This window comes from Aspergillus ochraceoroseus, assembly GCF_002846915.1.
Source record: "Aspergillus ochraceoroseus IBT 24754 chromosome Unknown P175scaffold_1, whole genome shotgun sequence".
Classification (NCBI taxonomy): domain Eukaryota; kingdom Fungi; phylum Ascomycota; class Eurotiomycetes; order Eurotiales; family Aspergillaceae; genus Aspergillus; species Aspergillus ochraceoroseus.
In genome coordinates this window covers 2,864,115-2,891,952 of record NW_024468476.1, presented here as the reverse complement: position 1 = coordinate 2,891,952, position 27,838 = coordinate 2,864,115, and the positions used below count along the sequence as shown (strand labels likewise).

The 27,838-nt window shown below is 51.2% G+C and overlaps 11 protein-coding genes across 11 annotated transcripts; 4 read left to right on the top strand and 7 right to left on the bottom strand.

Annotated features, from left to right (window-relative positions):
• Positions 1-1,733: 1,733 nt before the first annotated feature.
• Positions 1,734-3,428, bottom strand: P175DRAFT_0426348 (uncharacterized protein; the record flags this gene model as incomplete). Its single annotated transcript, XM_040893162.1, has 6 exons — positions 1,734-2,009; positions 2,086-2,729; positions 2,794-2,932; positions 2,966-3,138; positions 3,202-3,297; positions 3,350-3,428. 6 exons carry the CDS (start codon positions 3,426-3,428, stop codon positions 1,734-1,736), a joined length of 1,407 nt encoding a protein of 468 aa, XP_040756000.1.
• Positions 3,429-4,050: 622 nt separating this feature from the next.
• On the bottom strand, positions 4,051-5,469 carry P175DRAFT_0538517 (basic helix-loop-helix domain-containing protein). Its single transcript, XM_040900329.1, has 2 exons — positions 5,066-5,469; positions 4,051-5,009 (listed from the first exon to the last, which is right to left on the bottom strand). Exons 1-2 carry the CDS (start codon positions 5,193-5,195, stop codon positions 4,318-4,320), a joined length of 822 nt encoding a protein of 273 aa, XP_040755999.1. The 5' UTR covers positions 5,196-5,469; the 3' UTR covers positions 4,051-4,317.
• Positions 5,159-7,249, bottom strand: P175DRAFT_0553892 (uncharacterized protein; the record flags this gene model as incomplete). Its single annotated transcript, XM_040900520.1, has 8 exons — positions 5,159-5,403; positions 5,473-5,656; positions 5,729-5,850; positions 5,922-5,942; positions 6,532-6,580; positions 6,643-6,973; positions 7,084-7,171; positions 7,233-7,249. 8 exons carry the CDS (start codon positions 7,247-7,249, stop codon positions 5,271-5,273), a joined length of 945 nt encoding a protein of 314 aa, XP_040755998.1. The 3' UTR covers positions 5,159-5,270.
• Positions 7,250-8,625: 1,376 nt separating this feature from the next.
• On the bottom strand, positions 8,626-9,051 carry P175DRAFT_0528100 (uncharacterized protein; the record flags this gene model as incomplete). Its single annotated transcript, XM_040899580.1, has 1 exon — positions 8,626-9,051. The coding sequence occupies one exon, from the start codon at positions 9,049-9,051 to the stop codon at positions 8,626-8,628; it is 426 nt and encodes a 141-aa protein (XP_040755997.1).
• P175DRAFT_0553891 (DUF3433 domain-containing protein) lies at positions 8,937-13,330 on the top strand. The gene is made up of 3 exons (XM_040900519.1): positions 8,937-9,254; positions 9,324-11,159; positions 11,237-13,330. Exons 1-3 carry the CDS (start codon positions 9,203-9,205, stop codon positions 13,102-13,104), a joined length of 3,756 nt encoding a protein of 1,251 aa, XP_040755996.1. The 5' UTR covers positions 8,937-9,202; the 3' UTR covers positions 13,105-13,330.
• Positions 13,312-14,590, bottom strand: P175DRAFT_0470866 (isopenicillin N synthase family dioxygenase; the record flags this gene model as incomplete). Its single annotated transcript, XM_040895062.1, has 4 exons — positions 14,373-14,590; positions 14,115-14,258; positions 13,528-14,037; positions 13,312-13,494 (listed from the first exon to the last, which is right to left on the bottom strand). The coding sequence occupies exons 1-4, from the start codon at positions 14,532-14,534 to the stop codon at positions 13,312-13,314; spliced, it is 999 nt and encodes a 332-aa protein (XP_040755995.1). The 5' UTR covers positions 14,535-14,590.
• A 218-nt stretch (positions 14,591-14,808) lies between these two features.
• P175DRAFT_0450328 (lytic polysaccharide monooxygenase auxiliary activity family 9 protein) lies at positions 14,809-16,321 on the bottom strand. Its single transcript, XM_040894461.1, has 3 exons — positions 16,043-16,321; positions 15,259-15,959; positions 14,809-15,192 (listed from the first exon to the last, which is right to left on the bottom strand). The coding sequence occupies exons 1-3, from the start codon at positions 16,215-16,217 to the stop codon at positions 14,935-14,937; spliced, it is 1,134 nt and encodes a 377-aa protein (XP_040755994.1). The 5' UTR covers positions 16,218-16,321; the 3' UTR covers positions 14,809-14,934.
• A 2,570-nt stretch (positions 16,322-18,891) lies between these two features.
• eng2 (putative GPI anchored endo-1,3(4)-beta-glucanase) lies at positions 18,892-20,172 on the top strand (the record flags this gene model as incomplete). The annotated part of the gene is made up of 1 exon (XM_040893040.1): positions 18,892-20,172. A coding segment is annotated over one exon (1,281 nt), but the record flags the coding sequence as incomplete, so codon positions are not given.
• A 446-nt stretch (positions 20,173-20,618) lies between these two features.
• Positions 20,619-24,494, bottom strand: P175DRAFT_042274 (uncharacterized protein). Its single transcript, XM_040893111.1, has 4 exons — positions 23,937-24,494; positions 23,096-23,853; positions 21,983-23,000; positions 20,619-21,916 (listed from the first exon to the last, which is right to left on the bottom strand). The coding sequence occupies exons 1-4, from the start codon at positions 24,198-24,200 to the stop codon at positions 20,792-20,794; spliced, it is 3,165 nt and encodes a 1,054-aa protein (XP_040755992.1). The 5' UTR covers positions 24,201-24,494; the 3' UTR covers positions 20,619-20,791.
• Positions 24,341-25,080, top strand: P175DRAFT_0528093 (uncharacterized protein; the record flags this gene model as incomplete). Its single annotated transcript, XM_040899579.1, has 3 exons — positions 24,341-24,557; positions 24,609-24,855; positions 24,933-25,080. The coding sequence occupies 3 exons, from the start codon at positions 24,341-24,343 to the stop codon at positions 25,078-25,080; spliced, it is 612 nt and encodes a 203-aa protein (XP_040755991.1).
• A 1,189-nt stretch (positions 25,081-26,269) lies between these two features.
• P175DRAFT_0430163 (uncharacterized protein) lies at positions 26,270-27,784 on the top strand (the record flags this gene model as incomplete). The annotated part of the gene is made up of 5 exons (XM_040893415.1): positions 26,270-26,452; positions 26,513-26,642; positions 26,722-26,845; positions 26,919-27,358; positions 27,456-27,784. 5 exons carry the CDS (start codon positions 26,270-26,272, stop codon positions 27,782-27,784), a joined length of 1,206 nt encoding a protein of 401 aa, XP_040755990.1.
• Between the last annotated feature and the right edge of the window lie 54 nt (positions 27,785-27,838).

The following is a 27,838-nucleotide window of genomic DNA, read 5'->3' as shown; positions in this document are numbered from 1 at the left end:
TGGGGATTACACTGCTTGCTTGTTTCTTCGGCATGTTTCAAACTTATGTATTAAGGGCGCTTATCAGGTCCTTCTCTCTTTCCATTTACTGACCTGATCTTCACTATGAAGGGGTTCTCTCTTGTCCTTCGGTTCCCATAGCCCTAAGAGCTGCTCAGGGCTTATATTCCACGCGATTCGACTATTATCTTCCATTTGAATCCTATCGCCAATCACATCAGTGATCTGGGTGCTATGGTTAAGGGTTTGATGGTGGCTTCAAGGGTACTCTGTGCACTGGAAATACAAGGCAAATCTGGTAACCTTTAGAAAGCGATTGACGGTGCTATGGCTGTAAGTATCAAGCAGATAGAGGCTCTAGATAAGCGGGTTGATCACAAGTTGTTAATGGCTGTAGAGCTCCAGTATGATATTTACAGAGAGAGTTATAGGTATGTGGCTTGCAAGCCTACGTAGACCTCTGTTTCATATGTGTTTCAGGCGACTGTTAGTATGCCTTCCAATGATTCATTATCATACCTTGTAAGTAGAGTATCTTGCTCCAGTAATATCCAACGTAACCAGAAGTCCTGGAACAATTCGCCGGGGTGTGTCTGTCGCGTTGTCGTTAAAGTATTGCACAACAGGCTTCCATAGGCAGCGCAGTAGTCGGCAAGACAGTCGTATAACGAGGGAATTATTCGAAGACACACGACGAAACTATTATCACCAACCGCTGCATCGGGTGTGAAGCAATTTTATTTTCTTGTCTGCAGATAGCAAACGCAGAGACCCCGAGGCTCGCTTAATCAGACGTAAATGGCTTCGACCGAGGTTGTGCTCTGTGATGCTGGAAGCGGATTCAAGATGTATATTCCCAAAGGATAGGTAATATTGAGGTTTAGAGACATGATCCCGAATACGATCGTACCCGGCTGGGGCATGAGAATGTGATTCTTGATACTCCCTGTTATACTTGTACGGAGCATCTTGAAGGAAGCGTTGTCGAGAGTTATATATATGGCTTTGCTCACCCATGCACCGACAATGACAGATATGTCACTTGCTCCTAAACAATGACGTCGCCTCTTTCTACTTTTACCCACTTCGATAGGATCACCAGAGAACCATGAGGCTCATCACTTTCCTTTCCCTACTATTTTGGCCAGTCTGCGTCCCAGTAGACTACGAAACCGTCCTTGCAGAGATCAGTGCAATCAGCAACCTCCTCACCACGCTCACAACCAGCCTTGATGCCGTAGCTTCCCGAGCTCCCGTTCTCCCATTTGCAATTCAGCTGCAAGTTGGTGGCACCAACCTCGACAAACGAATCATCTCGGACAAAACGAATGCGCATATCTCTGCTTCTTTGGGCAGTTAGCCCTCGTTGTCCCAGAACCAACGATAGCATCCAGCTCGAGCGATATCAGCAAGGAAAACAGTACCTTTGGTGCTCCTGGCCGAGGGGTAGTGAAGTCCACCGAAAGAGGATCCTGTACGGCCGGTATGGATCAGGTTATTGCTCCGCCATTATTTAATCCAGTTATAGAGCAAGTAACCGCAAATAATCCAATGACTCTGGCCAGCACTCGGTATCATTTCCAATACAATGCACATGGTTCTATATTAATCCGTCTTTTACCAAAATTTCAACCCCCAATCTAAACAAATGAAAAACTCGACGTTGGTCAACTATGCCGGCGCCTGCCTTTCGCCAGGGAATACATACTCATGTGGTTAACAAACAGAAAAGCCTAGTACTTAGGAGTCTCAGAGGAATATGCACCCCCGGAAACACTCGACCCCCTAGTAAAGCGCAGGGCCTTGTGCACCGCAGAGGTAGGAGAGTACATGGTGTCTACTGTGAGACAGTCACTCACCACGCGCTCAACATCCCTGGGTTGACCTTGCGCCCTATGCCGGTATGCCATGCTCTCGCGAAAAGCACTCCTCCTCCGTCTCCCCCATTCTATCCACCCCTGGACCATGGACCACTTGACAACACAGATGAAACCCCAGACACCGCTCAGCTAGAAGCTGTTAGAGCCGCAGTCTCATATTCAGGGCTCGAATAGGACAGACAGACAGAGAACATGGACCACTTACCGACAGAAGAATCCACGCAGCGAGCGCCGTGCCCTGGCTCGGTCCTAGCCCCGAAGCCTCAGACAAACACGGCTCACTCTCGCCATGCGAGGTCATCAAACACACAAGCCACGGGGTCACTTGCTCGAGGGAGTAATCCGCCGGCGTGCCCACGCGGAGCAGCGCCCCCGCCAGAAACGCAACATGAAAGATAATCAGGCACACGATCGCTATCGCCCTCCATTGCAGTTGAAGAATCCGCCGGATCCTCGAGCAGACCTGGCGGGCAGAAGGCTGTTCGGCGAGCTCTGGGGGCAGCTCGACGGAAGCGCGAACACGGGCGCGACGACACGTGAAGAGGAATTTGAACATGTTTCCGAAGGGGTCCAGCACGCGGTGGATGCAGTGCGCCATGATGAGCAGCTGGAGGATGAGGGAGGCGCTGGCGACAGCGAGAAGAGGCGCCCACAGTGATTCCGTGCTTTTGTCGATGTTGATGCTGCAGATTTTGCCGACTTGGTAGGAGACGCCAGAGACCAAGAATTCCGTGAGGAAGAGTCCGCCTGCGCCGACGAAGATGCAGACGAGGGCGATGTACATGAATTTCGTCCCTAGCTCGATCTCCCAGCATAGGTGGGCGTACAGGGAGAGGGAGCGAAAGAAGCCTGGAAGAATCATCAGCCCTTTTCTGCTGGACGCACACGGCTTACGGGGCAAAAAAAAACTCACAGCTCAATACTACCACCCAAACCCCGTAAAGAAGCAGAGCCCCCGATACCGCACAGCGATTGTCCGTTCGCCAATCGTTCGGTGTGATGGAGTCGTAGCACACGTCGATTGATGCTCCTAGCTGGATTATAAACGAGGCCTACACATCGTTAGCTACATTCCCAAACAGCACCCAATAAAAAGATATAAGCCATGCCGCCATAAAAGTGAACCCGATTAATGGGCTGGTCGTGAGGTAGTGCCGCCATGTTGCCGCGACCGGAAGTACAGCAAATGTGAGACCCAAAATTAGGGCTAGGACGAGGATAAACACTCCAATCCACGATACGATTACAAGACTGAAGTCTGTTACCGTTAGCAAGAGCCACTGACCCTTGTATATAAGGCGTTATCGTAGTATTGTCGCACCTTTTGTGTATCTCCAGTCGGATATTGGACAGGGAATGCAGCAGGACACATCCTCGACGGCTATAGGGACGGGTTTGCACCACCGACCCCCCAGGTCTCCAGGAGCTATTAGCACCGCGCAGATACCTTTTGAGTGAATTATACTCACATCCCCCATGATAAGGCACCGAGAGTTCCGCAATAAAGGGAAAGGGGCACGACGACACATTGCTACTTCGGGCAACCATCCATTCCCTCTCGACCAGCTCCATCCTAGAATGAGGGTCGATTTTTCGATTCAGGTGCGAAGTGGGAGTTATTAGGGCCAACACATTAAGAGAATCCAACATATTCCCACAAACTGGAACAAGGTGACGGGGATTTAACCCCCATATTATACGGGATGCAGCGCAGAAGGTGAAGACAGAGTAAAAGCTGTCGTCGACGCGAACCCGCCAGATTTTGGGTTCAATGGCGGGTGGGGGAATCGTCGGTGCTTACGGAGCACAGCTCGTTCTCCTAGGAAGACGACTGCATGGTCAGAAGCAAAGACCACCGTCCTCTGGATTTCCCTCCTGAGCGGTAACAACATTAGGAAAATAGACAAGGATATTTCCCTCAGTGGCTGTGGGACCCCGCAGGTGGGAGCTGTATCCTGGAAGGCCGACGAGCGCTGACCGTTTTAGGGCGAACCTTTAACTTGAACGACACCACTCAGGAGCTTCGGTGGGATTACGGGCTTGACGGACATGAATCCATCCTCGGGACGGGTCGGGTGATTTGCTTCCAGTGTCATTCTTATTCGAGATTTTGGGGCTTGTGCTCACATATGTCCCTACAGATCAATATACTTGCCTCGGTAGGCCAAGATGAATTCTACAGTTATACCAGGATCACCCCTTCCACCCTGATAATCCGGGGTAAATACCATGTAGATAAGGAGTTTTGCTTTATAGATACTCCGGACTGTGAGAAAGAAAGAAAGAAAGAAAAAAAAAAAAACAATGTCGTTCTAATTTATCACTATGGTATCAAGACAAAAGTGTTCGTGCCCGCACATCCTCTGAAGAAACATCTATGTCCCACACGCCTAACACCGCAAGCCGCAAGTTGAATTTCTCTCATGAAATCGGACCCTCAACCGTACCGAGGATGGGACGCAAGTTGCATCAGCTGCTCTTGCAGCTTCTTGTTGTCTTCGATCAGCTCTTCAAGCCAGTCTGCGGCTCGCGTCAACACCTTTCTTTTGGTTGACCTTGTATCATGATCCAGTCCGGGGACGATTCTATACAGTTCTTCGTACATTTTGTTCTGGTTGAGGCGTCGGTTCCGCTCAGCAATGATATGCAGAAGCCTCCTGCGTTTCTTTCCCGTAATACTCTGTACTCCTCCCCGGGTGACTTCAGAAATGTCGGGGCTTGGGCTCCATTCTTTTTCGTGCATTGTGTTTTCGACCCGCATATTGGCCGTGGCAGGCCGGTGAGTTATGGGCCGAAGGGAGTTTGTGTACATATACAGCATATCCCGCTCCATCGCAGACGGTGATGGTGCGTCTTGTAATGGAAAGTAACCATTCGGCCCAAAAGACAGGTCCGACCCCCACATGAGATCATCACAACAGGGTGGAACAAGAATAGGGGCAGGGACGGGATATTGATTAGGCATCACTAGTTGCTCATCATGTGCGGGTGGGGATAGCATCGATCCATCTTCTACTCGGATGAGTACATTGCTGATGACGCTGTTCACGAAGCAGTCATATTCACTTTGGACATGTTCGAGAGATCTCAGATAGATCCCATGTGGGTAATTTGGTACGAATGAGAGCGCTGGGCCTCTGGTCAGCACTCTTATCACAGTTAACGGGAGGGAGGTCGCGGCGAACCTGGAGTCTCTTTACTCCCTTGAAACAGGAAGTAGTCTGGCGGAACAAACGGAATCCGTTGTTGTTCGGAGGTCTGTTGCGGGAAGAATGGGGCCACTGTCCCATAATCGGATTCGAATAGTGAAGTCATTGCAAGCTGGTTCTATGGAAAGATTCCGACGACAGCTCATCTGTTGGGCAGCGAGCGTTTAAAGAGGGATACACTTCACTGGAGGGTTCCGCCAATCTTGAAGAGGTCGCAAGTGAGAGATCCTTGGGCATAAATATATTGAAGGAGATCGTAAGCGGCGGAGGTACTGAAAGACTGTGCCCCTTCGACTACTTCGATATACATGCAGCTAAGGATTTATAGAAGATCACTCACTGGGAAATTAAGTTTGGCCAATGCGGCCTCTAGGGGAGACTACTTCGGACGCGAATTTTCCATCCCTCCGCCATTTCTCATATTAGAGGAGGCGTTTCGCTGCTTCAGAAACACAAATATAGCGGCATGCTCTTTCCGGAAGTTTCCCTGGCGGGCCAATGACGCGAGCACAGTGGTAAAAGCAATTTCCAAAGAGTCCACTTCATTTCTGCGGGGCAAACTGGGCTCTTAACGGAAATCCAGACCAGAGATGATTTAGATGTAATAGAAGTAGGGACCATCTTGATCTGCAGGCCTACCAGGGTATTGCATGAAAAGAGTCACCTGCCCACTACGAGAGGATAGCTTTGCGATTAAGAAGTCGTTGCGTCGGGGATTTAATAGGTCCACTGTGCCAGTAGGCGTGCAATATACGCATGCACTAGCCAATCTGTCAGCTTTTCGCCCCAAACTGATCTCCGGCGATCCCTCGTTCTAACGGGCAACTCTTACATTAGTTTGAAGGTTCTGAATCTGGAATCCGTCCAGTCAGTGGAAAAGGGGGGGGGGGGGGGGACCTTTTCCGCCTAATATATAGATAGTATCGACTCCGGTTTCATAATCCGAATACGAAACCAGCTTGACAACCAACCAACCTCATTAGCTACAGCTATGGGGGGGGGGGGGTAAAGCGAGTCATCCGGTGTAGAGTTCTATCGATCAAGATGAGACGGGAACCGCCCTGTGACTACCGAGCCCTAAGAACAGACGCTAGTAAATCTTGTTAGAACAACCTGGTAGATCATCGAGCAGTGAGTGTTTGAACAGGTCCTATTTTCTGGAAGTACAGGGGAAATGGGAAAGAAGAATCCGAAATTAGGATGAGGAGGGAACCTGCAAGCTCTAAAGTTTCTGTTTATAATTGTTTCAACCATTTTATCAACGCAAAGGATACCGGTGTTGGAAACATCTATAGAGCACAAGAGGATTTCTCTCTCGCAACACCTGCTTCATTGGGTAAAGGCGTTGAGCTAGGCTGCCAAATTGCACCAACACTAGCAAGGGGGGAACTCCAGGATTGTTTCGTATTGTGACTGTCACTCCAATCTAACGGCACGCCTACACCAACGATGGGCTGTCCTCGATTGACAGCGGAAGCCGTCCCGTTTTATCTGCGTCGAGATCGCAGTTGTCCGAGTCGACCGTTAGCTTCGTTACAAATATTAAGTTCTACGGAAGATAAAAGCCGTCGCCTTAGCTTGCTTGCTGCTTCTCCACTGGCAATGGGTCGGTTCAGCCACGGTATTCCGATGAACGCCGTCCGGAGCTTGAAGAAATATCCCCCATTTCTTCTTTCGTAGAGGAAACCGCCCTTCAGGGGACGTCAACCACAGTTGGCTGGCTTTGGGCATACTTATATCCCAATTGACAGGCTTGGTTTCCCACTCAAGCCCAATAGCGTCAGTGACTGCTGCCACAAGCGGGGACAGGGTGGTGGCTATTGCCCTCACCAGCATGAACGTCTCGATCCTCGACGACCAGATAAATCCTGCTATCAGCCCCGGCTACCGACCATCAGTTATCCTTAAAAAGCCACCTTCCTTATCCGTGCACGAGCGTTAAGAATGGGTCCAGCTAGACCTCTTAGATCGTCCACATTACTACAAACGCCCACCCACCGTAAGACTTGAAGGGGTTCCAATGCGGTGAAAGGCGCTTCTAGATGCAGAAGACCCGCACTATTTCCGCTGATGGCATGCTTCCTGCATGTATTATCAGTGGGTAGTTCCCAAGCTGCTGAAGGTTTGCTCTACGCAGTCGGACGCGCCGCGCACGCTCATTGGCGGCAGTGCAGATACGGTGTGACCTCACCATAGTTAGCAGTCTAGACCTAGCAGGTTTTCCATCGCTATCTTTCCTCGAATATGGAATAGCACGACGTTGATCGATCTAACCCCTGTGGCGTTGGCTTTCGGGGCCTGTATCAGGAGATTATTCCCTGGTTTAAGTTTTCTAGCCTGGAAGCTCCAGGACCAAATACCCATGTCAGTCTAGACTCTAGAATGCTTTGTACCCTCCTCTGGCTATCTCCATAGTGGAAATGAATTGCCAACCAACCAGCTTGGCGATTTGGAATAATTGCAGGGGGTGTACTCCGTAGACTCCAACACGACCCCTTTACGGAGTACCGTCGGGTGTCCCAGAAGATTTCCGCAAAGGTAGTCGAACTATGTCTGTTCTATGGTAAAACAAGGAGACTGACTTAGTACACTGTGAGTTTTGAAATTTCGCAACCTCAGATATCGATAAATGAGAGGGCCATTTTCCCAAAACTCAAGACTCTTACTGATAACTTTTTAGATTGATATCGCCGCCTTGAAGGGGTTGGTTGGTTCCCATGCATCTGATCCACAACCCAGTTTGTTCCCGAGGTGCAAATTCAACCACGATACTTAATCAGACGGGATACAAAACTATTACTATTCTGATTGTGCATATATATTGATATATATCTATGATTATTAAAAAAACCCTAGCTTTCAGAGGATATCTTCCTCTATAACGTGCTGTCGAGGAGATATCACAAGGGCAGGTCCCACTACCCCTCAAATCCAACTTGTTTTCCGTGGCTTTAGATACTCCGTTGCATGACGAAGCAGGTGGAGAGAAATAACGCCAGTAGGAGCATTATCAGTGTGCGGATGAGAAAAGTTAATGTCATCAATCAACAGCACCAAGTCATAATTACGTGGCGCAAGGAGTACGTAGGGGATTTCCGAATTGACAACACCAGTCTAGAGCTGGACATACATCCTCAAATTCAATTCAATTACCCTGAATCATCTTCTCTACCGCTTCTATTGTATGTGATGAAGCCTACGCCATTGTTTGCTTAGGTTGTAAGTATTCGTGTCCATTTGGATAGCCATACTACCTACTAGTTAGTTAGTAGATACCTGTTAGTCATTGACGGGCAATTCATATTCGATCTCATATACTGAATTATCTCAACCATGATCCTTAAAAGACTTGACGTAAATACCATCAATCGTATACTGGATAGGGACTCTTTGCATCGCCACTGGATTGAGCTTTCATGCCATGTCAGAACATCAGTGGAAGATTCTCTATTCAAATGAAAAAGCATACTGTGTGGTCCGTCATCTTTCCATGTAGGAGGTTAGGTACTACCGGTACTCCGTAGTACCTAAGGTACCTAAGCTGGTAGGCAATAGGCGATATACGAGCGGCGGATACGAAGCTGTACCAAAAATACCCCGCAGCTGCCAAACTGATAGGACAATTTCGGCCCGGCAGACTGAAACCCGAATACAGGTCGGTATTCGGTAATCGACACGTGAGCGGCCTCATCGCTGATTGGTGAATGTGACAGGGGTTGTCTGGTTACTGGCCAATAGGATCTCACCCCTAACCCCAAATAGGAAAAACGCAAACCGCCAGGCCCGGCCCCTAAACCAGATTCTCCTCTGCCCATCAATCTTTGTTCCACTTCCTTCCCCTCCCCATCACCATCATCATCACCACCATCATCGCCATCATCATCCTCGCTTCCATCGTCGCTTCGCTCGTCCATCACCTGGCGCATGCTGATCATCAAGAATCCTATACCGGAAGTCGTCATGGTGCCTTTCCCCCATCCTTGCTGCTGGAGATTACCATGAACCCGTCGTCCTGGGCCTCGACGTCGGAGTGAATTCTGGGGAGGGTTTGTCTGTCATCTCCCCGACCAGACACCGGTTGTTCGTCCCGTGGAGGCATGCGGCTAGTAGACCATGTCTCGAGGCTTATCAAAGAAGCTCTTCAACGTCTGGTTGCATATCACTGGTAAGGAATCTCCGTCGCTTCTTGGCCCAATCCAACACTCACTCACTGTCTTGGCGCCTCGCATTTCAGATCGTTACTGGGCCTTCCGCCAACCGGGCTCTGCTGGCAATCCCCGGCACCTCCATCCGGCCGGATGGCGTCCGGTTTCCTTACGCACGCACTACCTTGCCCTCGTTGCCTGTCTTATGCTTCTTATGCTGGTAACCCTCGAAGCCCTGCGTCAATATAGCGACCGAGTAGGAGGGCTGGTTTTCTTCCCGGATACCGACGATGTGTCCAATTCCCAATCATTTGCCTACAACTATGTGCCCGTTATTATCGCCCTCCTTATCGCTACCTTTTGGTCCTTTATCGACTTCGATGTATTACGTCTCGAACCATATTTCCAATTATCACGATCCGAAGGATGCCCTGCCTCGGTGCTTTTCATCAATTATAACTTTGGCCAGAGTTTCATCACTCCGATAATGTCTGCGAAACGAGGCCATTGGGTGGTACTGTCCGTCGCGCTTGTCACCCTTCTTATCCGCATTTTTCTTCCCGCATTGCATAGTGCCCTGTTCGAACTGCGAGAGGTTACCATCATATCAAGCGAGCGGATGAATACTTGGTCAACCCTGGTGGATCTAAACACCCAAGCCAGTTGGATCGCTGCCCAGGAGAATAGTGAAACTGATATCTATGACGCTTATTTTACCGCCAATTCGGATTTGCAGCAATCTCGGTCAGGTAAATACGCCGTGGCTCCAGTCGAAATCCCGTCCGATGACCAAAGGGAAACTACTGTGTGGACTCTAAATCAAACTATCTACTACGCCTCCCTTACGTGCGACGATGTACTGATTGATGTTGATTTCCCCGTGGTGGTTAATAATACCGCTACGAATCTTTCTTGGGATGTCGAAGGACTACAGATCCCCGACCCGGACGGGAATTGCACTGTGGATTTCTCTTACGACAATGTGTTCTTTCCGGACACTGATTTTCTCCAAGTTCGATATTGGGAACCCAAGTCGACGGATACTGCCTATACATCTTCGGGAGCGAATAAAGCCTTCCATTCTACTGGCTGCAATCAGTTTGACCTTTTTGGTGTTCTCTTATCCGTCAATGCCACCCAATTGGGTTCGAATTCCTTGGATACATTGACAAATATCAACTCATCCGCAACTCTGTTTGGTTGCGGTATTCAGTACTATCAAGCGGCTGCAGAGATTACTATGCATGCGAACAGCTCGATCACCAACACCAGGGTGTTGCACGAAACGATCAAGGAACTGCCATCGTCAGTATTCAACACCGACGCATTTCAGAGTCTCTTGGCACACCGGGCCCCGTACACTAGCGATATGCTCTTTGTGCAGATCAACGAGACGACAGGAGAGCGCACACTGACAGAGTTACCGGTGATCAGCCAAAACCTGGGAGATTTGGATCCTGTTCTGGTGCTGGATACATCTAAAGCCATGACATTGGACGAATTTACTACCAAAGTAAGGAGAGGCGTGAAGCAGAACTTTATTCTTACAATGAGCCGATTATTCAACCCAGACGCTTCACCGGTCAGTGTCCCTGCTTACCGGTCGACTCGCCAGGTTGCCATTGCCGTTGTCTCGTTTGTCGCTCGTTGCTCCGCAGGCATCTTGGGGATAGGAATCATTCTCGTCCTCATAATGATCCGTTACTACTACAACCGTCCCAATATTCTCCAAAGTGACCCCGGCTCGATAGGCCACATCTGCAGCATGGTAACTGATGTTTTCGGTCCGTCGAATGTTTTGGCCGATCCGCGATTTGATTTCCACCAATTCTCGACTCGCGAACTTCGTCGCCTTCTTCATGACTGTCATTTGCAATGGTTTAATGGGCCTTTGGGGTGGCGATTAGAGATGATGACCATCGATGGTGGGTTTCCAATTACTTCTGTACTGAATTCAAATGGCTTGTGTAGCCTGAAGACTGATTTGTCTCTCACCTTCTAGGCTCTCCCCTTCGTTTGGAAGAGAGAGAACGACCCCGAGTCGACCCTCGACCCCACTTTTTGGTCATCCCATTTTTTATTGCCGAATTTCTCTTCCTCATTGCCGTAATCGTCGCTATGAGTTTGATTATCTCTTCCCTCGCCAAGGACGGTGGTTTACAGCATTTGAGCCAGTCGGGTTCTAGTTTTCTTCAAGTTGTGCTCTCCCTCCTTCCATCCATGGTGGCTTCATCGGTTGGAGCGCTCTGCTCGTCGATTCACCGGAATCTTAGTATCCTGGAACCATGGGTTCATCTTCAGCGCGGGCAGGCCACCACAAGTAACTCGCTTACGATGAACTACGCATGTCAAAACCCTTGGACAGTGCTTCCCAAAGCCATTCGAAAACGGCACGTTCTCCTGGGACTGGTCTCAATTGCTTGTGTTGCCAACACAGGACTGACTGTAGTTGCTGGTGGCATATTCACACAGCAGTTGACGGAGTCTACTGTATCGACAGATTCATTACTCGCGAATTATAGTTATTCTGTTTTCCGACAGACCGACTTTGCCGCAGACTTTACCGAATATGATCTAATCCAAACGAGTATCACCAGTGGCGTCCCCTTGCTTTCCTGGACGAGTGCGAATCACTCCTTTGCTCCTATAGGGATTCGAGACCCTGACCCAGACATCCTGTACAGTGCAACCACCTTAGGGATCGGGGCAAGCCTGAAATGCGAAGTTCTGTCGATAACCTCAAGTTTAAGGTGGTTGGATGGCACCCCACATTGGGAGTACCATACCTTCGGCAATGACACTCAACAGTGCATGGTGAAGATGACCATTCCTGGTGATTCGGATGATAAATTTGCGCTCTCGATCAATTTCCTTTCACCGACCGCGACTGATGACGGCAATGATGATTGCCAAACGTACACCGTGATGATTGTTGGTCGATGGAACTACACAACCTCCTCGGCCATTACTGACAGCAATACAATTGCGCTGCACTGTGAACCCGAAGTCCGGCTGCAAAACTTTACGATCACCTTCGACCAAAGAGGTCAGATTCAAAGTCATGTCCCAATGCCGGAAGCCACTATCGACTCAGGCGAGATGTATCGGAATGCCACCGTCAGCCTCGGCCAGTTCAACAAAGTGTTTGCCGCCATCCCGCAAAGCTTCTATGGTGAAACTGAGGAGAAAAATGCAACATATGTGTCATCATATGATTGGGCTGGGTTTCTGGTTGCTCAACTTTACAAGCGCGATGTCGCACCTATCACCCACCTCGATCCCTCTCGCCTAATGAGTCTCTCTCAAACTGTATACCAATGGGTTTACAGTACCTACTTTTCCCTCTGGCGAGATACCTACCTACAACGCGTCGAAGATCGCCGTGTCGCCGAGAATGCCACCTTACTTTACACCGCTTGGTGTATGGTACCATCTATATCTTCCCTCATTATTTCCATGACAATCATCGGCTTGGATACTCTAATTGTACTGATTGTCTTTGGCATCCGACGCGGTCGGTTTGAGGGACCTCGAATTCCGCGGTCTATTGGCTCTGTTATGCCGTGGATCGCCAATAGTCGCATGAACCAGGATTTCCGAGGCACCTATGGGTGGACAAACGCGCAGCGACAGACTAAGCTGGAGAATCTGGACAAGAAGTACGGGTTCCGGACGTTCGTGGGTGAGGATGGTCAAGTACGGTTTGCGGTGGATGAGGAATCACCCGAAGAAGACCGTAAAACATTACATGCGTCCCTCGAGTCAGGGTCGACGATGGTAGCTAAGCCACCGGATGATATTGAACTCAATGTTGTTGAGAATCCGGGAAATGGAAATAGTCCCGGCAGGACTCATGAGCCGGACTCATGAGCTATGTGATATGATATTTGTATAAAGCATAATTTGGGCATTGGGCAGGATTGGGGTTAGGTTAGGATGGGTTATTCTCATGTACATAGCGATATATCAACCAATCTTCCGATTTTTCAGAGTCTTTTACAGTCGGCGAGTTATGTCTTCTCTTGGTGTTTGTTCGCAGGAGCACGTAGCACACTACCTCTATCTAAACCTCGCAAACTAATAAGTCTGCAACAATCGAGACTGGTTGTACTGCCACGCGGTAATGTCCTCCTGATACCTTACCTCCTCGTCGTCCTTCAATAAAGCCGGGATACTGCCAACCAGGACATCGCGATTTGGCTTCCCAAAATACGCCACGGAGTACCTGTCCTGAACCACGATATCTTCCCTAGGTTCGCCCTGACCTCGTCCACCAACAACATTGCCCGCGACGTTCCTCTTCAACCCAACAGGCAATGTAACCCGGTGATTTGCCGACCGCAAATGATCATTGGTCCACCGTTGTAAACAGTCCCCGACATTGACAATCATCTCCGCCGGGCTCCTGTCTAGGGAAGCCGGCGGCACAACCGGTATATAAGCGCCTGGGCAATGCTGATCCTCGATCTCCAACCCGCCGGTAGAATCCTGGAACAGCAGGGTGATGGTGCCGAAATCCGTGTGGCTGGAAATGCGCATCACGGCGCCATCACGCAGGTCGCTGCATTTCGCGGCCGGGTAATGGTTCAGTCGAAGCTCGCTGCTGTTCTGGCTGCAGCGGTCGACGAAGAACTGGTCGGGGAGAGACATGGAGCTTGCAATGGCTGCGAGCAGCTGTAGGTGGAGTTCATGGCACCGATCGTAGAAGGTTTCCATGAAGGCGCGGAACCCAGGGAGGTCGGATTCTTGATTCCAGATGTTCGGGTAGAGGGTGTCTGATTGAGGGCCCTGGTCGAAGGATTCCTGGAATTTTTTTTTTTTTTTTTGGTCTTGGTTTTGGCTTTCTTTCATGAGCTATGTATGTCCTGCAGAGTACATACTTTGAGATCGAATATGGCTTTCCCCTGCGTGATGACGGAGAGCTTCTCCTGTCCTACGCGGCTCCAGCCTCTATGTGGATTTGCTTGTGCCGGATGGGCGGCGTTGGCTTTCTGTTCAAGTGGCATGGCGAAGAACTTCTGGCTCTGTCTTACATATATATATATATATACGTATATTGAATTGTGGCCTCATCATCAGTAAATGTATCGTCCAGTACAGCTCACCCACCATGTATATGATATGATGTACTCACTCACCCACGAAAACACTTCCTCCACCACCTCTTCTGGAATCGTATGGTTCCGGATCTTAACGAACCCCACAGAGGATAACGACGCAAAGAGACGCTGGCAGAAAGTGTCTCGCTGGGCCTGGGACCCCTTGGCGAAATCCTGGTAGTCGAGAACCGGAATCTCCATGACTCTTGATGCCTGATTATTGGAACAAGTGGCTGGCTGGCAAAGGGGAAGTCAAGATCGCTTCCAGTTTACGAGGCGCTTCGCTCCCTCCGGATTGATTTCGGTCTTATTGGCGTTTCACCATCCGGTTGGGCGCTGACGATTAGTTCGCTTGTCAGCCCAAAGCGAAGGATGCAGAGCGTGAACTTGGATTGTCCCACCAGAGCAATCTTTTCTTACGGAAATCGAGGGCCAATCTGACCCGGATGCTGCAGTCCATGGAGACTAGATTTTTGAGATCGGGATTCCTTCTAGCATACGGAGTGTAGGTACAGTACATGATCTCTACGAGATAACCAATATAACCGGCCTAGGTCCCTCCCCCCGTCTTGTGTAGTTGTATGTCGCAGGTTGTCGTGTCTTATGCGTGGCCTGCAACTCTGCGGCGGCGATGAAGATTCATAGCAGTTCCCCTGGTAAAGATCTTCATCGAGCCGTCCATTTTCCCGGCAACGGGCGTGAGATCCTTGCCCGCGTTGGGAGGTCCAACCCAATCTCCGCTGGAGCAGTTGTCGTCGATCGTGGTGCACTTCTGCTGCCAAATCTCGCAGTTTTTGTTTCCGGTCGGGAGCGCGGTGTGCCAGCAGACATCGCTCTGATCCCAGCAGTGCTTGGAAGACTGTTTTTTTTTTCTTCTGTTAGCTGAAAACGCATCTCTAATCACTCCGGAAAATTGGATACGAACCGCCCAGCATCCATCCTGAGTATCGTAGGACGGAACCTCGAACCCACACCAGTCATCGCGAACAAGAATGCACCCTTCGGGCTTCAACCCCTTCGTTTGCACCGACTCCGTTGCTTTGCGTTCCGTGGAGCCGCCGCTGCGATTCGCGCTGCCAGGCGTATAAACAGCCGGGCCGAACGACGGGTAGGGCAGCTTCAAGGGCGTCTCGAAGATGTTGTACGTCAAGGCCTCCATGTCCAGGTTGTAGGTATTCTCATCGATCGACACGGTTTCCGGCTGGGCGTCTCCGTCGGACTGCACAAACACCTGCGCACAGCCCACGTAGAACTGCGGATCGCGCGGCGTATCCTGCGCCGACTGCAGAGCCAGCAACTCGGGCCTGACAAGGTAATCCCCGCCCCGGATGTCGGCGGGGATCTCGACCGAGAGCAGCCCGTTGTTGTCGATGAGTTTCTCCGTGCACCATTTGCCCGAGGGCGAATCGTAGCCCAGCTCCCAGATCTTGAACCACCCATCGCCTGCGGCGTTGTTGTCCTCGGTGGCGTCGTCGACGCGCTTCATGTACACTGCACAGGGACCCCGGTGGCTGGGATCAATGGAGCCCGGCGAGGACGCATCGGGATAGTCGCGGAACTCGAAGGTGAGCGTTGACGTCGAGTTGGCGGAGCAGACTCGGGTTACGGCTTTTTCACCATCATAACCTGGTTCTTTTGTTCAGTATACTGCGCTTCGCATACAAATGGGATATCCCCCGGCCGGGGGGGGAGGGGGGGGGGGTTAATACCGCAAGCCATCGCACGGTTCGCCAGAGGCTCGATTGGAAACGTAGCGGTGCTGACGTCGCGATTCATACGAACGCAGACGCCATCGCCCTGGTTGACGCCGTCAACGTAGAGCGTAGTAAAAGTTGTGTGGCCAGCCACAAGTGGAAGTAAAAGGGAAAGACTGAGGAAACGCATGGGGAGGAAATAAGTTGGGCCAAAAGGAGTGTACGAGAAGAAAATAACAACAACAACAAATGAATGTAAAGGAAAGGAATGTAACCGGGTTAGAAGAGAAAAGCACTGCTGATTTCTTCCGAGATCGAGAAGGGGATTTCTATGAATTATATAGGCATCCGTCAAGTCCAGGTGGGACACAGTCGGCGCTTAGTGAACAAGGTGAGCCAAGGTGAATTAGGGCTCAACTGGACATGTTTCATTGCTGCAGGGGACCAAGTTTCATGGCTGCATCTTGCCACCATTCACTGCAATCGATCTAGATCTTGTCTCAGAACCAGAGGGTCGGGGCATTTGGATTCTTTGTCTTCGGTGCTGGTCCTTATTTCGATATTGCTGCAACGGGGTGGAATGTTGTGTAGATCACACAACGGGATGACCCTGTCAGCCGCTTCATTTGAGAAATGCTTTGTTTCCTGCTGGGTGGGCTGTCTTGGCCTCATCCAGAGGATTTCAATCTTTAAACAAACACGCCCTTGCTTGCAAGCCAAACTGGAGGACACCGATCAAGGTAAATGACAGATCTACTCCGTCCCCGGACAGCAATCTCACGCAGGAGTTCATGGCAAGAATCCTTAATATCAGCAGGGCCATCTCAGCGACGCCAACCCTGGCTTCGTATCCAATGAACGAGGCCACAGAGCCGGGTCTGGTTCAGGGTCTTGGTTGGAGATTAAAGCGATGCGCCATGTGGGAACCCAATCCTTCCAGTCGAACGACATGACTGCGTGGATGAAAGTGGCGGTTTCAGATGCAACAGGCATGTTCGAAAGGGTTGTACAATTGTCATATAGGTATAAACTACTGATCTTCTCCGGTCTTTGGTTTAGGTTACATACCCTTCTTTCTCACTTTTGGAATCAACCCGAGACGTCTGGTTCGTCGGCCTGGAAGACAGCGTAGTCCAACGCTGGTTGAAGGCAGCATACAGACCACCAGCTTCTGGCATTCTTAATTGCGAGATACGGTCGGAGCTCAGACCAAGATGGTTGCCGCTCCATTGGTGGAGATGTCCATCTCAGCTTTCCGATAGGCTGTCGAACCGATCGGATGGAGAGATGAAGAAGAAGTCAACCATGGTATCGTTCAGCCAGACCATAGGGCTCAAGATGGAACCGTTCATAGATTAAGAATCCGATATGGTCTTGACTTAATATGTACCCGGAGCCAATTGAAACTGGAGACGCAAGGTATGGCTGGCCAGAGAGCTATGTTGATATATACCTGCTCCTGTTCACAATATCTGCCGCATCACTGTCAAACTGTCGAACTTGCATTGATAGAATATTATCCTCGTTCGATCGCGATATAACTCTTTTTCTACTTGCCGTCTCGAATCGGGTAATTCCTGTTCACCAGACATACGAACAGACAACATGGTGTTTTGGTTAATCTTTCAAGTTGCACTTCCATGAGAAAGGCATATGCACGGGTAGAAAAGTTCGAATAAGATACGATACAGCTTAGGCGCCATGCGGAACTTAATCAAAAGTATCTAGATCTATTAGGCTGGAATGGAGTGTGGTAGATGAGATGGCGTGGATTCGCTTATAATGGAATGGAGATTCTCAACTTCAACTAACAAAAATCAAGAGCCGTTCATTCCCAATACTCCGGACAGACTGCGAGAAACTGTCCTCGGTAGGAATTCTCTATTCCGTCCATTCATTTCGGGGGTTGATCATCTTCCCGCCTGTTACTCGCTAGAATTCCTCTCATTGCCCTAATCCGGACGAGCAGCTCTCCACCGACTGTTTTTCACCATTTCGACCTTGACTCACTCTCGAGTACCGGACAATATCTAGGAAACGACTAATACAGATATAATTAGGTGGCCGCGAGAGGCTAGTCTGGTTAGTGGCCATGCCGTGCTGGTTGGTCATTTCTCTACAGACGAGGAATGTTTTGTTGCCGGGTTTACACCAACTATCCTATTACCACTAGGAGCTATCGAATACCACTAGGAACTATCTTTCCCAGTCAAAATCTTCACGGATCATACATACTCTGTACTGGCCGGGGGGAAAGTGGTGTGATGGATTGAAGGGACTTGTCTCCCATTTGCCAGACGACGACGTGAATGGCCTCCTGTTGGCTGTTCCCCTGTTTCATATCAACTGTCGCCATGTTTCACGGCTGCCCGGTGGATCCTGAATAGCGCCCTCTTGGTCGTCGGTCCAGCCGGACATGCCTCGACAAGGAATGAGCCACCGAAGCCCGTCGCCATGCGTTGCTCGCTGCGGGCTCTGATTTGTTCGACCCATTTTTAGCTGCTGGAGATACCGGCATCCGCTGTCGAATCCTGGCATACCTTTGCAAGTTTATGTGAATATATGGGCGTTGCCCTGCCGCGCTCTTCTTGCATGCTTCGGTTCTTCCTTTTGTCGTTTTTTCCCCTTACTTTCCTTGCCACATTCCTTCTCTATCATTGCGGATTGATTCTGCATTTTTCGTTCCTTGTGAATTCAGTTGAATTGGCCTTGACGGTCATCCTTCATTCTCTATCCTTTGCCTTTTCAATTCTGGCATCCAGAGAGCAGTTGAGTGCTCCGTCCCGGGAAGTTGCCATATCCGGTCTTTTTTTGAACCCCTGCGATTTTGTTATCCTCTTTGACAGCGTCACTTTCGTTTTACAATGTCTTTCTCTTCGCGCCGGAGTGTGCGATGGGTCTCCTTCGCCTCCATCATTCTACCTAGTTTGGCCACGACCCAAGGAACTTACCACCTCGAAGAAACATTCAAGGGCCGAAACATCCTCAATCATTTTCACGTTTATGAAGGTAGTGATCCTACCAATGGATTTGTCACATATGTCAACCAGAGCTACGCGGAAGACTCAGGTCTCATCGACATAACTTCCTCGGGAGGCCTGTACATGGGCGTCGACCATACGACCGTGCTCAACGTGGACGGCCCCGGCCGTGACTCTGTGCGGATTGAAACCAAGGACTACTATGAGCAGGGACTATATATTATAGATATTCAGCACATGCCCGGCAGCATCTGCGGAACATGGCCCGCATTCTGGTCCGTGGGCCCGAACTGGCCCAACGATGGCGAAATTGATATCATCGAGGGAGTCAATAAGAACGAGGCCAACGAGATCGTCCTCCATACCAGCGGCTCATGCGATGTGGGCGGTAACAATGATATGTCCGGTAACATCACATCTACCGAGTGTGGGGAGGCCTCCGGGACCATCGGTTGTGTCGTCGACGGTGCGCAAGGGTCATTCGGCACGCCGTTCAACTCGCAAAATGGCGGCGTGTACGCCATGGAGTGGGCTTCGGACTTTATCAAAATCTGGTTCTTCCCCCGATCCTCGATCCCGGCCTCCATCACCAAGGAGAGCCCTAATACCACTGAGTTTGGAACACCCATGGCCCATCTGGAGGGTACCTGTGATTTCAGCCAACGATTCTCGTCGCAAAAGTTCATTTTGGACACTACCTTTTGCGGCGACTGGGCTGGAAATGTGTTCGGCAAGAGCGAATGCCCTATGAGTGACTCTAGCAGCCCGATGAAGAGCTGCGTCAACTATGTGGCCGAGAATCCCGCCGTTTTCAAGGAATCATACTGGGAAATCAACTCTTTCAATGTATACAAGACTGGCGCCTCTAGTACCTCTAGTAGCAGCTCTGCCACTTCCCCTACAACCCGCACAGCGACGTTGGAAAGCACAACAACTACATCAACAGTCGCTAAACCCGAGACTTCGGTGACTACAGCCACTGTGAGCAGACATTCTAGTGTTCCTTCGACGGCAGAGCCAGAGGACTCCGAACCCGTGTCCACCATGACCAGCTATGTAACGTTAACAACCAAGCTCTGCCCTCTCAGCCAGAGCCGCCTGCAAGTCCCCACAGCACAGGCGGTTTCACACGCCGCTGAATCCTCAAGCGTATCGCTGTCTTCCCAGTCGAAGAGCGCCGTTTCCGCTGGCTCATTGAGCTCCCCGACCCCCAGCTTTGTGATTGTGCCATCCTCAACACAATTCATCAGCCTTCCCGCCGTGACTACCTCCTCATCGTCTGGGACGGTGGACGATCTCCCCACCGGTACTCAGAGCGAAGCGTCGGCCACGGTGCCCACCAGTCCTGTGTTCACCGGCGCAGCAGGAAAGCTTTCCTTTAGCGCCGCGGGAATCGTTGGTGGCATCGTCGTTGCTTTGCTCGCTTCGCTCTCATAGCTGGTTCTTGAGTTGGGCTCGCGCTTCCTTTCAGTTTCTTTTTTTTTTTTTTTCCGCCCTTAGCTTAGATAATTGATTATATAGAAAAGAATGACCAGACGTTGAGTGTCTTTCACTGTCGATTATACAATTGTTACTCCATCACACGCAAGTTAATTAATAGCGAGGATTCAAGAGACTACTGGCGAGAAAAAAAAGAACAGCATCAAGGTAGTAAAACCAGAGCAAGAGACAGACAGCACTATAGGACACACACCAAATCAGCACCGAATCACGGCCGTCAGCATCGGTATCGGCATCATATGGACATAAATCAGCATTATCATCGTCGTCATCAGACACCAACTCAGGCCGTTTTCCACCGCTTCAGCCAATCTTGGGCGTACCGGGCCAGGATTCCGTCTTGGATGATTCTCAGACGCCCATTGCGCAAAGTCATACTGTCTCTCTCTGCCTTTTCCGTCAGGAAGGTTTTCGACGTTGCCGCCGACGAGCCGCCGTACATGGACTCGTAATGATCTGCTAGCTTTACGGCAGGGTTGATCAGCTCCTCGCCCTGGGCCGCACTCTCGCGCAGCCTTTGCAGCCACTCATTGAACGGAACGGTTTTGAATGCGAACCCATTGCGGCGCAGGGTATCCAGCAGGGAAGACCAGGCAAAGGTCCGCGAGTTGGTCAGGTTATACACTGAATCGTCCCCGAACTCGGCACCATCGTCAGAGGAATGATTGAGGGAGCAGGCTCGCGCAATCTCCAACATGGAACAGGCAAGCTTATCCACCGGGACCCATGAACAGGTGGTATCGAGCGCAGGCAGGACCTTGAGGGTTAATGCCGACCGGATCATCAACGGGGTTGCTTCGGAGTCGTTCCACCGGCCCCTTTTGGAGTGGCCTGAAACCTGGCCAATTCGAAGCGAGAAGGCCCTCGCGCCGGCCTGGCGGGCGTTGCTGACGATCCGTTCGCCGATTAATTTCGAGCGGCCGTAGCCCATCTCGAGCGCGCTGTCGAGGCTGTTGATCGGGGCTTCTGGTATTTCGCGTGCCGGCGCGCCCAACGCCGTGGAGATCGACGAGCAGAAAAGCGTCACGGCCGGCGCGGGCATATTCACCGTCAACGAAAAGTCAATGAGGTTGTATAGCCCCCTGATATGTGGCTCGAATGCCAGGAGCGGGAGGTTGAAATTGACGGGCCACGCCGTGTGGATGATCAGGGATACCGACTGGCGCATCTCTTCTATCATACTCTTCTTCTCCAGGCCGAGGTCGGGCTGGTCCAGCGCGCTCTTCAGCGCTACGATCCGTTTCGTGCGGTCCTCCAAGACCCTGAGGCCTTTCTGCGCGAGAGCGTCAAGGATTGCTTGTTTGGGGTTGTTCCGTCTTGTCAGGCAGTACACCACCGACACGGTCTCGTCATTTAGGAGCCGATAGAGCGTGTGCGCTCCAATGGATCCCGTTGCTCCCGTCAAAATCTACCGAGGGAAAACTGCATTAGCCGAGCGGAGCTTTGAAGCATGATAGGGAGGGGGAGAACATACAACGCCTTTCCTAGTGGATATTGCATCCGGGTTCGGGGAATGGGTTCGGAATGACGAGTACTTCTCGATCAGCCCTTGCATGGAGGAGACCGGATCCTCCTCGTCGTCTGCAGCCAAACCACTCTGTTGTAGGACCCGGATTTGCTTTGCTAACCGCGCCACGCTCCCCGCTTCGAAAACGATGTTCTGGCCGAGATCTTTCCCGGCTCCGATCCTGAAGTCTCGAAGAATCAGCCTCCGCAGATGGATTGCTTTCAAACTATCGACTCCCTCGGTAAAGAAGTCGGCGTCTTTGCTGGAAATCGGAAACCCCAGCTCCGTCTTGCAGAGCTGCATTAGGTGGGCCTCGGTTGCGTCGAGATCAAGCTGCAGGGCTCCCTCTGGACGCTCCTCGGGCTGCGCGTATAGCTGCTCAATTGCGGCGGCGTATCGAACGTACACCTGTGCGCGGATCATGGAGCCTTTATCGGTCTGCGGACAGACAGAGCCCCGAGGTAAAATGCAGACCATCTCCCGAGTAATCTGGGAGAACTGCTCGGCGCGGGTGTTGGCGTCCTGAACCGTGGGCCAAATCAGATCCAAAAGGTCTTCGTCGGCGACATGCTGGGCGCTCTCGGCTCTAAAGACGAGGAGACCGGGCATGGCCCTGCTCACCCCGACAACGACGGCTTCTTGAATCAACGGACTTTGCTTAATCGAGCCCTCGATGGGGAGCGGTAGCACCTTTTCCCCATTCAGCAGGGTGATTCTATCGTCCAGCCGCGAGATATACTTCCACCTGTTGGGCATGCTGGGATGGGGCGAGAAGACGTCCCGCGAGTGATAAGACCCGGGGGGCTCGTTGGAATTGGATGTAGTAAGCGCCGGGTGACCGGATAGGTATACACATTCGTAGAGCTCATTTCCTATCGGCTTCATCCAGACATACGGTCGGATGTTCTCGAAGAATCGCATATAATTCCAGTCCGGATCGTCCACTGGCCGGGATATGGATTCCGCCACTAGACCAGCTTCCGTTCTATTTAAATGTCAGAGGGCGAAGGGGAACCTCGTAGGAAGACAAAGAAAAAAAAAAAAAAAAAAACAAATTCCACATGTTGGAAGAATACTCACAAGCCGAAGGATCCTCCAAATCGCACTCCCTCGGCGACTAGCCGATCCCCCAGGTCATCCGGGCAAGGCGCACCGCCGTAGCTAACAAGTTTACAGGATCGAAGAGCATCCAAGCCTCTTGCACTGTCGACGAGAAGTTGGAGAAGGTATGGAACCCCCTGGACCGACTCTGGCTGGGCTGCTTCGAGAGCGGCTACCACTGAGTGAACCGTGAGAGGCAGGGATGCATCCCACATGAAGGCTACCTTTCTCATATACATCGCTTGCAATGCGGTTGACAACCCATGGAGGTGGTACCACGGTAGCGAGTTAAACGAGGTGAGGCCCAATCCTCGCAGCGGATGGGTCATCAGAGCCTTGTGGCTTAAGAACAGGGGTTTAGGGGTGCCAGTCGAGCCCGACGAATGAAGAATGAGGGCAATCTTGTTCCGTTGGGCCTCACGGTTGCGGCTGCGGTTGAGCACCAGGACGGCCGGACCGTCTGAAGCTTCTTCCCGATCAGGGCACTCGATGATGGGCCGACAAGTCACAATCTTCAGCCGGAGAATATCTCCCATGGTCGTCCGGATTTGGGGGGTCCGGCCGTACAGGATCGTTTCACAACCTACTGTCTCGAGCAGGGACACACAGGCCGCTGCAGACAGACGTGGAGAGAGCATCATCACGGTGTATCCCATGCGGCTCAGGGCGAAGAAGGTAAATACCATGTTGAGATCGGAAAGCGTAAGGAGGGCAATGATCTCTCCATCTTTCTGGGGCTACGGCCACATTCAGTCACACACTCTCTCCCTCCTCGAGGAATCCTTTCAATGGGCTGACAACGGACTGGACTAGGACTTACCGGCTTAAACCCACAGCCCATCAGGTGGCACACGGTTTGGTCAACCAGGCAATCCAAGTCTTCGCCGGTGAAGTACTCATAGGAGACGGTATTATTTTCCGGCGGTCTGGGATAGGCGAGTATCGGCTCCTGGACTGCATCTGCTGCTCGCAAGCGGATCAAATCGTCCAAAGTATTCAGTGGCCCAAACCGTCGAATGGATTCTTCGGCAATATCTGGTCTTGGGTCATTGCCCGACACCTCGTCATACTGGGGGATTCCCATGGTGGAAAGCAGAGCCAGCAGAGCTTTTGCTATCCGACAAGTATACTGGGCACTTGCAACGAGGGAAGGGAACCAGGGTTGCGTATTTAAAGAACATTAGCCCCAGAAGCTCGCGAACGCCAGCTGTTCGTCGGCACTGCATGGCACCCGAAATATCCCCAGCTCCAGCGTCCGGATTTAGAAACCTGAGCGGTCCTAGTTTTTTGGTTGCCATCAGATCCTTGGGATTCTCGGCTATCACTTTCTGTTCTCTTTCCCGATCTCAAGCGGTGAATGCACAAATCAGGCATGATTCCCCTACGCCTCGTCGGATGCAGGCTTACTATCCCAACGCTCCAGCAACTTTAGATGTGGACTGTTCCAAGATCGCGCGCGGAGATCGCTTCTGAGAACCCTAAATACGCACAGGCCTGGGCTTTCTATGCCTAGAATACGTGATCTGGGAATCGTCCCAGGTCACATTCACTCCCACAGTTTATATTCTACTCGGAATGACAAAACAAACCGAAAGCTTGCCAGAGGTCGTGGCAAGCGAAAACAAATCACGCGGCGTCTACATGGCCTACGCACCAGCTGTTCGCTACACTTGTCAGAGTTCCAGTCGGTTGTGGCAGCCACCCTGTCCTAAGCATGCTGCACTCCATAAAGGCGTTTGGTTAGAGAACCGCCGCACCAGAATTTCAATAGTCTCGGCCAGTAGCATAAATTGCCGCCCTGAAACTCTGCATACAGTACATCTGTTTCCTCTGCGCTCATTGGTGACGCACTGGACATGGGATACATACCCCGGATTCCTTCCGTTCGATTTAGGCCTGGCTTTTCCAAGGCAGATGAGGATACGTCCATTCCTCGGTTGACCACTGGGTATTTGAAAGCCTAGGTATATAATTAGCATCAAGGCAGCAACTCCCGGGAGTATCGGGAAACATGACGGCGTTTCTCAATTGGATGAACCTTGATTTTTTTTTTTTTTTTTTTTGGGAATTCGACCTGTCCAGCAAAAGGACCCATTTTCACTTTTGGGTAAACTCACCATGCATGCATTGCCTTTTCCAGATCAAACTTTCAGGCGACGGAAGACGAGGAGCTTGCTCACCGGTTCTCCGGCGCATCCTGAAGCTCCAAACGTATGGATTCGTTCGTTCTACGTGCCGGTGGGGGGCTGTCTGATAGCCAATACCAGACGAGGAAGCTGGTAGACAATTCATGACGGTTTTCCTCAGTCAGGTATCGATTTCAGCTGCCGAAGGATCTCATATTATGATAGGAAAATAACAGCTCAAACGATATCTTTATCTTTCCCATCCATAGCCGCTAGAGACGGAAGTTGAGACCATGCCCTAGGCGCCATTACATAGTGCGAACAGTGGGACTATCACCATCTTGTTCCATGTCGATGTGATCTACCAGCCCATCCACCCGGTTTCTAGTAAAGAACTAACGAGAAACGAATTCGAAGCTACCTAGCTACCCTTGGCTGGTGACGAAACACAAATCCTACCAATAGACAGCAGTCGCACGAGATAGGGTGCAGGAAGACATGACTGACAGTTCAATGTTGACTTGCAAACGGACCTTGGAAACTTCGATTGGATATGTGCCGCTTGACAGCTCACGAATCCTTTGGTTATACCCAGTCAAGAAACCAACGGACACTGAATAGTAGCTGATTCGATCTGTCAAGGAGCTATTCTTGTCTTCGGACAAAGCCTGACTCGCGAATCCAACCCTCCGATCTCCTGCAGAGATGTCCAGATTTGGGCTCTCCAACCATGTGGAAATCCGTGGCGTTGCAGCTGCATCTGGCTGAGTATTGGCTGGCTGCTGTTGGGATGTTGGTCCCTTCTGGAAGCCTACCCAGACTAGATTGCGTTATCACGATTCATTCATCCTGGATTTTCTTTATAGATCACTGCTCCATTCACTTCCACCACCATACAAACGCGAAGCGACACGTTGGCCACAGTATTTATTTCGTCAATTCGCCCCTCCACTTCCTGTATCTTAAGCAACCCAGCTGTCTATATCATTTTAGGGCACATTCTTGTTGCCGAAGGGACGTGGAAAATATGGAGTCTTCATCCGGAACGCCCAGTCTGCTCTCCCTCGTGGAAGACATCAAACAGGCGGCAGTTGAAGAAACCAGCACTGGCCCGTCGTTGCAGTCGCATTTCCGGCTCCTGAATCTCATCGACCAGCTAAGACTAGCGGTTGAGACCCCCACGGAGACGGTTCTGAGGCTGATCTACCAGGTCTGCGTCCATATTGTTCTCTCGTATTTTCCGTGGTCTGACTGACACTCTTTCCTACAGCCGCCGCAAAATGCCGCTCTTCGCCTTGTCATGGACCTCGGGATCTTCCAGATTTTGGTCGACCATCCAATGCGTGGCCTGTCAGCCTCAGAGCTATCGGCATCTACCAATGCCGAGAGAGCCTTGATCGGTCAGTACTGCGTCTGTTCTGCATCTCCTCTCCATAGAGTTACCTGCCTGTCTAAATGACTGACGGACTGTTCCCCTAGTGCGTTTGATGCGCGTCATGACCGCCCTGGGCCTGTGCAGCAGCCCCGAACCAGAGGTATATCAGCCTACGAGCAAAACAGCGATCCTCACACAGCCAATTGGAAGAGATGGAATACGGTGCATGTGCGTTCACCTGTGGCTCCCCCCCCCCCCCCCCCCCCCTCCTGCTGTATAATGCCAATCCTCACCCACGCAGATATGACTTGACAATGCCCACCCTGGCGAAACTCCCCGAGTACTTCCGCGAACACAACTATGCCACCCCCCAGGAGTACGCACAGTCTCCCATGTGTTGGGCCGTGGGGCAAAGCCAATTCGAATGGCTTGCCGAGCACCGGCACCAGCAGGTTCTGTTCAATTCATACATGTCCAGTCGACGACAGGGGAAACCGAACTGGTTCGATGTCTACCCGGTCGAGCGACTGGGAGAACCAAGCGCGACCCAGGAGGACGAGGTGCTTGTGGTGGACGTGGGCGGCAATCAGGGCCACGACCTGATCCGGTTCCGGGAGAGGTATCCAGATCTCAAGGGCAGACTGGTTCTACAAGACCTTCCTGCCGTGGTCGCCGGGTGTTGTTCCAGCGAGATCATCGAGCCGATGGCATATAGCTTCCTGGACCCACAACCTATCAAAGGTAAAGGAATCACAACTCCATGCACCGTTTGGGGGGGGGGGGGGGTTTCTCTTCCCAATTCCAGAATACAGAGAAAATGCTAACAAAGAGCTCGTAGGGGCCCGCACATACTACTTCCGGGCGATTTTCCACGACTGGCCAGACCGTGTGTGCCTTCAGATCCTCCGAAACACCGTGTCCGCAATGGATTCAACCCGGTCGCGCATCCTCATCGCGGACTTCGTCCTACCGGATACCAATGCAGGACTGCTCCAGTCGGCTCTCGACATCCAAATGATGAGTATCGGGTCCGGAACCGAGAGATCCAAGCAACAGTGGACCGAGCTTCTCCACGCAGCTGGTCTCGAGATCCGCGGAATTTGGAGTGGCAGTCCTGGGATGGAGTCGGTGATCGAGGCTGTGCTCCCCATCCAGACGGAGTCATGAAAGTTTCTCATCACTGCGTATTCTGATCGCGGAGAGATGGTGGTATGGGTGTGA